Source organism: Tupaia chinensis, unplaced genomic scaffold (assembly GCF_000334495.1).
Source record: "Tupaia chinensis unplaced genomic scaffold, TupChi_1.0 Scaffold145652_1, whole genome shotgun sequence".
Taxonomy (NCBI): Eukaryota; Metazoa; Chordata; class Mammalia; order Scandentia; family Tupaiidae; genus Tupaia; species Tupaia belangeri.
In genome coordinates this window covers 2,368,552-2,380,903 of record NW_006205509.1, presented here as the reverse complement: position 1 = coordinate 2,380,903, position 12,352 = coordinate 2,368,552, and the positions used below count along the sequence as shown (strand labels likewise).

At 42.0% G+C, this 12,352-nt stretch overlaps 1 protein-coding gene across 1 annotated transcript in view; it reads left to right on the top strand.

Moving 5' to 3' along the window:
• SPATS2 (spermatogenesis associated serine rich 2) overlaps positions 1-12,352 on the top strand; it is a 64,325-nt gene that overhangs the window by 10,425 nt on the left and 41,548 nt on the right. Inside the window, exon 2 of the mRNA XM_006168204.3 lies at positions 8,616-8,695. Within this exon, the coding sequence (XP_006168266.1) occupies positions 8,616-8,695 (80 nt within the window). The remainder of the gene's footprint in view (positions 1-8,615; positions 8,696-12,352) is intronic.

The window sequence follows — 12,352 nt, the reverse complement described above, 5'->3', positions numbered from 1 at the left end:
TTCCAAGCTTGAGTTTCCATTATTGACGCACGCGCTTCCAGAAAAGTTTCTCATTTCTTACCAAAACAGTCATATTTCTTTCAAGTTTAGGAAGTAAGTTAGCAAAAGAGAGAATTACAGCTAGAAGATTAAAGTTGGTGGCAGGAACCAGCAGATGGCATAATGGTTACATCTCTGGACTATCTCGTAGTAAACTACAATTCAAGTTTTCAGTTCTTTTGTGTATCCAGAAGTGGAATTACTGGATCATGTAGTAGTTTGATGCTTAATTTTTTTTTAAAGTTGTTTTGCCATATGTGCTCACTGGAGAAAGAGAGAGGGAAAGTGAGAAGTCACACCTCACCCTCCACCCCCAGGGGAGATGGCTACACTGTAATCCCTCCTCCTCTACTCTCAGATTTTGGGCACGCATGCATACTGCTCATCATGATTTTCAAGAAACCAGGTCTGGTACAGGTCTGGTACTGCTGATCCCTATACTTCATCTTTTTTTTTTTTTTTTTAAGAATTAATTAATTAATTAATTAATTAATTTAAATTTGACCAGAGAGGACAGAATCAGAGAGAGAGAGAAAGTGAGAAGGCAAGCTGCCAGGTCTAGGACTCGAACCACAGTTGACTGTGTGGGAGTTCAGCACCCTTAACCACCATACCACCTGCTAATCCTTATGCTTAATCTTTGAAGGAGCCATCATATGCATATAGCTCTCTATAGGGGCTCTACCATTTTACATTTCCACCAGCAATGCACAGGACTTCAGTTTCTCCACATCCTCACCAACACCTGTCATTGTCTATTTTTTGATTAATAGGCATTTGGGGCATAGATATAATAAGAACTTTAAACCAGTAAGACATTTAATGCAATATGATCTTTAGGTTAAATTATAAATTAACAGTAAAATTAGACTGCATTTCAAAGCTTGTCACGAGACTTGTTCAAGGTTAATTTAATATATAGAATAATTAGGCCCAGATATTTCACTGTCATCTTCTGTGCCTAAAACAACTTGTGACTGATTTTTTTTTTTTTAAAGACAGGGTCTCACTATGTTGCCTAGGCCAGCCCCAAGCTCCCAATCATCCTGCCTCAGCCTCCCAAAGAGTCAGGACTGCAGGCATGCAGCATCATGCCCAGCCTTTAGGGTAGACTGGGAACTGAACCCTCACCTCCCATATGGTCTTAGCCTTTCAAGCAGTAGCAAAAGAATGCCCTACCACAGCTGGATCATTTGCCTGGTTTTCTGTCTGCTATTTTCTAAAATTATTTATTTAATTTTATTTATTCATTGATTTATTTTAATTTGACCAGAGAGACACGGAGAGAGAGAGAGAGGGAAAGTGAGACAGCAAGCCACCAGATCCGGGACTCGAACCATGGTCAGCTATGTGGGAGTGTCCAGCGCCGTTACCACCATGCCACCTGCTGGTCCCCTGTCTTCTATTTTTTCTTTTTTTTGAGAGGTTTTCGCTATAGGGTGCATGCGCTCGCCAGACAGACAGAGAGAGGCATAGAGACAGAAAGCAAGAAATCACCCCCCAGAGGGGATAGTCACGCCACAATCCCTTCTCCTCCATTCTCCTCTCAGGATCTTGGGCACACACGCACATGCACCTGGCGTGAATTTAAGCCACTGTGTCCGGGACTCGAACCACGGTCGACTATATGGGAGTCCAGCGACAAAGCCATTATGCTAACTGCTGGTCCCCCCTGTCTTCTGTTTTTTAAAACATGTTTTCTCCCATCTCTCTCTCCTTTTTGTTAAATGTTAGAAGACATGCATACACATGCACTTGGAATGGAGAGAAAAAGTAACCCCCTAGCAGAGTCTGGTCATCCCACAATGCTTTTTCCTTCCATTTTCCATCCTGTCAGGGTCCTGGGCAAACATATGCTTATGCACTTAGCATGTTTTTAAAGCTGCTGGAATAGGACTCATGCCATAATTGGCCATGTGGGATTTGGTTTTCTCTGTGAAGCACTTAGCCCTTGTACTATGGGACTGGCCCCCTTCCTTCCTTCCTTCCTTCCTTCCTTCCTTCCTTCCTTCCTTCCTTCCTTCCTTTCGAGGTTTTCGCTATAGGGCGCGTGCGATCGCCAGACAGAGAGACAGAGATACAGAAAGCAAGAAATCACCCCCCAGGGGGGATGGCCACGCTGCAATCCCTTCTCCTCCATTCTCCTCTCGGGATCTTGGGCACGCACGCACACGCGCCCGGCGTGAATTTTCAAGTCACCGGGTCTGGGACGTGAACTGTGGTTGACTACATGGGAGTCCAGCAACATAGCCATTACGCTAACTGCTGGTCCCATTATTTTTCATTGCCAGATGGCAAGTGAACTTGCTGGGGATGGTGGAGGAGGGAGGATGGGAGAAAGCACCCCCCTCAACAGGGTACTGGGCTGAGATTTGACTGTGATTGGCCTTGTATGACCCAGCTCTGTATATATAGTGCTTAATCACTGCACTATGGGGCCAGCCCATTTTAAATGTTTCTTTATTTTTTCTTTTTGAAGTTGCTATAGAGTGCATGTACTCATCAGGGAGAAACAGAGAGAGAGAGAGAAAGAAAGTGAGAAGTATCCCCCCCACCCTCCCTCCCCCGGGAGATGCCATACCACACTCCCTTTTCTTCCATTCTTCTTTTGAGATATGAGCATGCACTCACATGCACCTGGCATGTTTTTCAGGCTCCTGGGTCTGTGACTTGAACTGCTTAGTCAGCTATGTGGGATCTGGTTATCTTAACCAATTTGTCACTGGCTGGATGATCACCCCTAAGAGAGACAGAGATAGACAGACAGTCACCTCAATAGGATTTTCACATTATGATTCACCTCCCCCATCCTTAGCCACTCATGGTCACAAGCACTTTTGTATGCCCACATGTGTTTAATTTTTGAAGCCAGCAAAAACATAACCTGCAGAATTTGCAAATATGTCAGTTATACTATAAATAACATACTTTTCTAGAAATGTTTCTAAATGCATACTATTGGAATAATTCCAAGAAACTTGTGAGGTGGTTCATGATAGAGTGAACTAAATAGTAAAGAAAGCTCAAGGAGTCCTCATATCTTTATATGAATCTTACCCAAGGAAAGTATTTAGCAGCAATCTTTTTTTAAAGTTTCATAAATATAATTATGAATGAAAAGCAAATCCTAAAAGAATATATATAGTATGATTTCATCTACATAAAGTTTGAAAGCAGGAAAATTAAATTAAATATCTAATGATAATACACAATAATAATTATCACCAAAAGGTGATGTTGTAGTTTATCCCCTGAGGGGAAGAGGGCTGTGATTAGTGGGGGGGACTTCTGAGGTTAGGGAAATGTTCTCTCTGGATGATGGTTACCTATAAGGATCACTTTTATAATTATTCTTTAAAGTATAAATATATGTACTGTTCTTTATATGTGTGTGGGGCAAGAAAGTTATCTTTTCCTCATCCATCCTAGTCTCGTGGCTGAGGTACCGTGCATTTGCAGAGCACGCTATACTTTCTAAGTGTTCCTCTGAATACTCTCATTTGCACTTTACTCACTTTTCAGACAAGGAAAGTAGGGTACCTGTCCTCGCCCGAGCTCCAGTAGCTCTTCCATCAAAGCAGACCCTCTTTATTCTGTAAAAAAAAATACAAAAAAAAAAAAAAAAAAAAAACTGGTAGAATACATGTTCTCCTATTTTAGCTAAATTAAAAGATGAAATCTTGTTGCATTTTCTGCCCACATAATTAGGTAAATTATAGGAGTGTGTACTCACTGGAGAGACAGAGAGACAGAGAAACAGAAAGCAAAAAATCACCTCCTGGGGAGATCGCCATGCTTCAGTTCCCTCTCCTCCATTTTCCTCTTGTGATTCTGGGCATGCACACACATGTGCCTGGTGTGAGGTTTAAGCTGCCAGATCCAGGACTCAAACCACAATCGACTACGTAATAGTCCAAAAATGTAACCATGATACCACATCTGCAGGTCCCATAGGCTTTCTTTTTATGAAAAAATATGATAGTTGGTAAAGCCCTAAATATTGCCGTGAGAATTAAAAATTACTTTCAGTATAGTACTGAGAGGCATTTCAGTTCCAGTTTTTTTGAATAAGGTTTTGAGTCTACTCAAGGTGTTAAGTTTTTTTTGTTTTGTTTTGTTTTGTTTTTTTGAGAGGTTTTTGCTGTAGGGAGACAGAGAGACAGAAGGTGAGAAATCACCCCCTAGGGTGATGGCCACACCGCAATCCCTTTTCCTCCATTCTTCTCAGGATCTTGGGCACACACGCACGCACACGTGCCCCTGACGTGATTTTAAGCCACCAGGTCTGGGACTTGAACTAAGGTCAACTACATGGGAGTCCAGCGACATAGCCATTATGCCAACTGCTGGTCCCTTGGTGTTGTTTAAGTTTAAAAAGACAATATTGGCTAGTGAATAAACAAATTAGAATGTTAGATTATTGCTTTCTCTTTTTTTTTTTTTTTTTTGTGGGTTTTTTTTTTTTTTTTGAGAGGTTTTTGCTATAGGGCGCGTGTGCTCGTCAGAGAGACAGAAAGTGAGAAATCACCCCCCAGGGGGGGATGATGGCCATGCCGCAATCCCTTCTCCTCCATTCTCCTCTTGGGATCTTGGGTACAAATGCACATGCGCCCAGCGTGAGTTTTAAGCCACCAGGTCCGGGACGCGAACTGCATTCGACTATGTGGGAGTTCAGCAACATAGCCATTACGCTAACTGCTGGTCCCGATTATTGCTTTCTCTTGACCTCATGATTTAGAGTATAAATGCAGGAGCTGTGTTTTGTGCCCTGGCATCCTGATCTGTGTAGACTCTTTCAGTGGCTCCCTTGCCATTGGGCTTAGCTGGTTTGGCCACTAGGCAGCATTGGCAGAAGGTTCAGAGACAGGGAGGAGAGTGAGGTCAGGGTATTTATTCCTACAGTCTCTCCCAACGGTTAACGGTGGGCTGATTTTGTCCTTTGACCACACTAGGTGAAACAGATATGGAAGATCCCTTTCTGTGTGCAGGTTCCAGGAACTGCTCTCTCCTTCCACTCTTTAACACTTCAGGATGGTGGTGCACATTGCTGTTACGGCACTTACCTACTCCCTGCTAGCACCTTCAAAACCTGTTCCTTTATTAACCTCTATTCTGACTTACCAGTTTGAGTATGCTATTCCTTTCTTGCTGAAATTTGACTAAAATAACTGCTCTATGTGTTTTTAAAGAATTTTTTATTTTATTATTATTATTATTATTATTAGTTTAATTTGTTATAGGTCATATGCTCTCACCAGAGAGAAACAGAGAGAGAGAGAGAGATGGAAAGTGAGAAAGCAAACTGCCAGTTCCAGGACTCAAACCATGGTTGGCTATGTGGGAGTCCAGCGCCTTATATGCCATCTGCTGGCCCCTGTTGTGTGCTTTTTAAATTTTTCTTTATCGGGGGGCCAGACCTGGTTCCAGTCTGAACCCAGTGACTTGAAAATCACGCTGGGTGTGTGTGCTGATGTGCCCAAAATCTCTAAAGAATGGAGGAAAACGGATTGCAGTAAGGCCATCTCCCTGGGGAGTGATTTCTCACTTTCCCTCCCCCTGTCACTCTCTGGCAAGTGCTCCTGCCCTATGGCCAAAGCTTAAAAATGTTTTTTATGTTTATTTCTTTTTTTACATGAAAGCAGAAACAGAGAGAAAGAGACAGTCACAGAGAAAGAGACAGTGACGTCCATCAGGGTCTTCACGCTGTAGTCCACCTCCAGCCAGCCAGGCGCACAGGCATATGTACCCAGCATGGGCAGAGAAAACTTGGATGTGAACCTGGGTCCTTCCCCTGAGGCCTTAACATTGCACTACTGTGGCTGGCCCCCATGTGTCGTGAAGGGAGAAGAAGATAGTGTTAGATGATGCATAAGAAGCTAGTAATTATGATAATAATAGTTCATACATTGGGGGTAGCAGGTGGCATAGTAACTAAGGCACTGGACTCCCATGTGGGCAACCACAGTTCAAGTCCTAGACCTGGCAGCTTGTTTTCTCATTTTCTCTTTCTCTCTCTGGCCAAATTAAATACACCTACACACACACATACACACACACACAAAGAATAAGTAAAATTAAATAAAGCAATTCTTAAAACGCAGTTTATATGTTTTACTTTTTATTCTTGCTTTTCCCTCAAAAAGATTGGAGGTTTGCTTCTCTAGTAAATAGATTTTTGACATCCATTAATGAGTAAGTATCATCTCAGTGTTCATTGACACCTCTTTGAGGGAGAGAACATTAGAACATTCAAGTTTTTTGTTTTGGTTTTGGTTTTTTGGAGAGGTTTTTGTTATAGGGCACATGTGCTTACCAGAAAGACTGAGAGAGACAGACAGAAAGTGAGAAGTCACCTCTAGGTGGGATGGCCATGTTGCAGTCCCTTCTCTATTCTCCTCTCAGGATCTTGGGCACTCACGCACACACGCCCAGCGTGAGTTTAAGCCACTGGGTCTGGGACTTGAACCACAGTCGACTGCATGGGAGTCCAGTGACAGTGCTGTTACGCCAACTGCTGGTCCCCCTGAGAATGTTTTAGAGAGTTCTTTTTTTTTTTTTTTTTTTTAAGATTTTTGCAATAGGGTACATGCACTCACTGGAGAGAGAGAGAAACAAAGGAAAAGTGAGAAATCACCTCCCAGGGGATGGCCATGCCGCAATCCTTTCTTCTCCATAGGATTTTGGGCATACACGCACATGTGCCCAGCATGATTTTCAAGCTGCCAGGTCTGGGATTTGAACCATGGTTGGCCATGTGGGAATCTGGTACCTTAACCACTATGCTACTTGTTGGCCTTAATGGTATTCATCTCTATATATTGTGTTTATTTTCAGCTAATAAAGATAATTGGGCATTAATCATGTTATGTAGTCATCTGAAAACTCAGGCTTAAATACCAAGTTTGTATAAGGGGAGGCTGATTTTTGTTTGAACAATAGTTTTGAAACTGCCAATATTAACAGAAGATAAATCTAAACTAATTCAAGATGTACTGATAATTGACAAGCATAGTTTCTCTAGAAATGACATAGGCTCTATTCATGTCCTCTTTTCCAGTTGTATTATAGTACCAAAATGCTGTTATTCTGATTCATACATTACTGGTCTCCATAGCAAAAAGGAGATATTTGGAAACACAGGGTAATAAGGATTAAGCAATGGGCCAGCCGGTGACGTGAGGGTTAAGGTGGGTGGATTCCACATAGTCAACTGCACGCACGGTTTGAGTGCCAGACCTGGCAGCTTGAAAGAAATGCCAGGCAACATATGTGCATGACCCAAAATCCTGAGAAGGAGAACTAAGGAGAAAGGATTGCAGTCTGGCCATTCCCTCTCCCACCATCCCTGGGGGTGGGAGTTGGGGTGGGAGGTGATTTCTCACCTTCCTTTTTGTTTTTCTTTGTTGAACATACAGCCCTATAACAAAACGTAAAAAAAAAAAAAAAGGATTGAACTCTAAAATAATTAAAACACATCTGTAGAAATAACAAAATAATTTGGAAAGTGGACTACACTATTGCTGGTTTGTTTTTGTTTTTAAGATTTCCCCCTTTATTTGCTTTGTTGGAATTTCAGCTCATGAGCTACTCCCAACCTTGGTGCAGGGGTCAGTTGGGAGTAAAAGTCCCAGGCCATACTCTTGAATCACAATCTACATTTTAGTGTAAGAGTCCCAGGATGATGAGTATGCACATCAGAATTTGAAAAGCCTGCTAATCATTCCTGGGATTATGTCTCATTGGATTTAAACAAAATTATTGAGTGTTAAAGCTAAGGTAATTTATTGATCACATATAGTCACAGGTAAAGGAACAAATTAAATTTGCAGACAGTCTTTTTTTTGTAAATACAGAGAAGCCAGAATCTTTTTTAGACTCAGTCACATTGAACTTAGGTTTCCTATAAAGTAAACTTGAACCTAGGTTTCAAGTGAACTTTAAAGTGTTCACTTAAAGTGAACGTGAAATATTGCTTCTTGGGTACAGTTTCATTTGCTTGATGTAAACTCAGGTACGTTGATGGTAATGTAAACTTAGGTCGTTGCTTCACCAAGCACTAGATCGGGGACGGAAACAGATGAATTTATGGGGTTCATAGTCTAGGACTAGGATGCATAAGATGCAGTCTAGGATGCATAAGATGCAATCTAGGGTGTAGAGGTAACTTTCATGTGTTGTTACTGTTACAGAAGCTTCCATCCCCACTCTCATTTTCAGATTCTTTAGTGTTACCTTTTACCACAGGCCGCTGTGTATTTACTTGCAACATTTTTAGAGGGTCTCAAGTTAAGGGAAAGTAGTTAAAGATAGCAAGGATTACAGAACAGTCTGATGTAATTGATATATTTAGTGTTTTCCTTAAGCTGTTTCTATTAAGATCAGCTTTTATTTTATAATAACCCAAAATATATCAGAAGTTACAACTTATTTACATAATAGAATTTAACAAATAGCAACTATGTTCGTTAATTCTTTCATGGGAGAAAAGTGCCCAGTCTTGGCCTTTCTTTGCTGGGGATAGATTATATGTTTGTTTGAATGACGTTGAATATATTTTTCCTTTCTTATTCTTTCAGATTCATCAGGATTCATTTTTGATTTGCAGTCCAATACTGTACTGGCCCAGGGGGGAGCTTTTGAGAACATGAAAGAGAAGGTAAGTTACTGTGAATAGCAAACTCGAACGTCACAGGAAAACAGGAATTAATACAAAGAGTAGCTATTGCAAACTCATAATGAAGAAAAATTTGGGCCAGCTCGTGTCATCTTAAGACAGCTGAATCCCACGTGGCTGGCTGTGCGGTTTGAGTCCCAGGCCTGGTGACTTGAAAAATACGCAAGGAGCTTGTGGGTACATGCCCAAGGAGAAATGGAGAGGGATTGTGATATGGCTGTCCCTCTCATATTGGGTACCCCTCACTTTTCTGTCTCTCTGTTTCTGTCAAGGATATGTGCCCTCTGGCAATTTTTTTTTTTTTTAATGAAATTTTAAGAACAAATTAAGGCCTGCCCTGTGGCATAGTGATTAAGGGAGCTGGGTCCTGTGTGACCGACCACGGTTCAAATCCTGGCCCAACACCTTGTAAAAATGTACTGGGCTCATGTATGAACATGCCCCAAATCTCAACAGAATGAAGAAATGGAGGAGGAGGAACTGCAATGTGACTATGCCCCATTGAGGGGTGCTCTACCCTCTGGCTCTCGTAAATGCATGTGCCTGTCATGCTTTTTAAACTGCCAGGGCCTGGATTCAAACTGTGTGTTTGGCCATGTGAGATCGGCTGCAGGCCAGCCCTGAACTCATGATTTAACCAAAACAGACTCCGAGTACTGTCCACTGAAAGGGTCTGGAAACAGTGACTCCCCAGTAGCGATATACCTGTCTACCGCTTAGGTCTTGGATTCTGTTTACCATGCCCCACCAGAAGGTACCAGGGTTTTTTTGAGAAACAACCAGTTTCTTATTGTGTAACAAAACAAGAAATAAAAATAATAAAAATTAGAAATGAAAGAAAAACTTTTTTATAATATATTTATTAAAAAAAAACCAAGAAAACAATAAATTAATAGGACTAATAAGAATTCATCAAGGTTGCTGGTATAAAATTGATACATAGGAATGAAAACAGAATATTCAGTTACTGCAAGTTTTATTTATTTATTATTTATTTATTTGTCCATGGGTGAGTGTGTTTGTGGGTAGGGTTGGGGAAGTAAGCACCTCAAAATGGGGTGTAGCCACAGTACAATCCCTTTTCACCCATTTCTTCATCCTTTTGGAATTCTGGATACACGCGTGCCTGGCATGATTCTTTTTTTCAAACTGCTGGAGCCAGTATTTGAACCCTGGTTAGCAACAGGGGATCAGGCTTTCTATGTACAGCACTTAACCATTGTGCTACTTATCGGTCACATAATCTATCTATCTATCTATCTATACATATATATAGAGAGAGAGATAAATATAGATAGATATATATAATTTTTTTGGAGAGGTTTTTGCTATAGGTTTTTGGAGAGAGACAGAGAGACAGAAAGCGAGAAATCCCCCCCCAGGGGAGATGGCCATGCCGCAATCCCTTCTCCTCCGTTCTCCTCTTGGGATTTTCAGTACGTGTGCACACGTGCCCAGCGTGAGTTTTAAGCCACTGGGTCCGAGACGCGAACCATGATCAACTGCATGGGAGTCCAGTGACATAGCCATTACACTAACTGCTGGTCCCAATAGATATAAATTTTAATAATTATTTAATTTCTTTCTTTTTTTCTTTGAGAAATATTTTTACTATAGGGTACGTGTGCAGAGATAGACAGAAAGCCAGGGGGATGGCCATGTTGCAATCCCTTCTCCTCCGTTCTCCTCTTGGGATTTTCAGTACGTGTGCACACGTGCCCAGCGTGAGTTTTAAGCCACCAGGTCTGGGACTTAAACCATAATCAACTACGTGGGAGTTCAGTGACATAATCATTACGCCATGTGCTGGTCTCAATTATTTTTTAATTTGACCAAAGGGAGAGAGAAAGTGAGAAATCAAGCCACCATGTGCGGGACTTATACTGTGATCCACCATGTGGGAATCCAGTGCCTCAACCACAGTGCCACTTGCTGCCCCCAAGTTAGGTATTTTTAATCTCAAAAAATAATGAAGTATTATAGGAGGAAAAAAATGATGAAGGGGCATTTCTATTTTAAATAGTCCATCCTTATCTAATAAAGTGTAGATGCCATACTGTTTAAGAATTCTGGGACCAGCAGTCAGCGTAATGGCTATGTTGCTGGACTCCCACGTAGTTGACCGCTGTTCGCGTCCCGGACCCGGTGGCTTAAACTCACGCCAGGCGCGTGTGTGTGCGTGCCCAAGATCCTGAGAGGAGAATGGAGGAGAAGGGATTGCAGCGTGGCCATCCTGTCTGGGGGGTGATTTCTTGCTTTCTGTCTCTCTGTCTCTCTCTGTCTGTCTGGCGAGCGCACGCGCCCTACAGTGAAAATCTCTCTAAAAAAAAAAAAAAAGAATTCTGCTAGTGGTTTTGGGATCAGCAGTTAGAGTAATGACTGTGTCACTGAACTCCCGTGTAATCGACCACGGTTCGAGTCCTGGACCCGGTGGCTTAAACTCATGCCGGGTGCATGTGCATGCGTGCTCAAGATCCTGAGAGGAGAATGGAGGAGAAGGGATTGCAGCGTGGCCATCCTGTCTGGGGGGTGATTTCTTGCTTTCTGTCTCTCAGTCTCTCTGTCTCTCTCTGTCTTTCTGGCGAGCGCAAACGCCCTATAGCAAAAATCTCTCCAAAAAAAGAAAAAATTCTGCTAATGGTTTGTACAGCAGACACATTCCATCACTATTCATGGCAGACCTGAGGGTCGTTTTTTTTTTTTTTTTTTTTTTAGAGAGAGATTTTTGCCATAGGATGCATTTGCTCGCCAGAGAGAGACAGACAGATACAGAAAGTGAGAAATCACTCCCTAAGCGGAATGGACATGCTGCAGTCCCTTGTCCTCCATTCCCCTCTCAGGATCTTGTCCATGCAGGCAAACACACCTGGCAGGAATTTTAAACCACTAGATCTGGGACTTGAACCATGGTCAGCCATGTGGTAATCTAGTACGTCAACTATTAAACCCCCTGCTGGCCCCAGGACCTGATTTTTTAAGTTGCTTACAACGTTCCAAATGTTGTTTTAGGCACTGAGATTCAACAGCAGGTAGGCATAGGAATGTTCATTTCAGCCTTTTTTTGGAACAGCCAAATAGAAGAGACACTGTTAAGTTTCCATTAACAGAAGAATGAATAAATAAAGTATAGTTTACAATGGAAATACTGTGTAGTAGTTAAATGAATAAAGATACGGTTCTCAACATGCTAGAAATCTAAACAGTGCTATGTGAAAAAAGCAAATTGAAAATAAACACATAGTAAAATTTACATAATGCTAAACAGCAGTATGTATTACCTGTGGATATACATGCACCATAAATATGCAGAAGGCGTGCTGAGGCCTAGTCGTGGTGATGCAGTGGTAGTTTGCAGCTCTGTAGTGCTGGTAGCACACACAGACTGGAAGTTGGATCCCGAGTTGTCCTGAAACATGGTGTGTGCCTGGAGGGTGTGGGGGTCATGGTGTGATGGGGCCCTGTCAGGGTTCCCTATTTCCCTCCCCTCAACTCCTCTCTGATGAAAGAGTAAATAAACTTTTTAAAAAATGTGTCAAGGGGCCAGCAGGTGGTGTGTGGTTAAGGTCACTTTACTCCCATGTGGCTGACCACCGTTCGAGTCCCACACTTGGCGGCTTGTTCTCATGCACGCGCACTCTT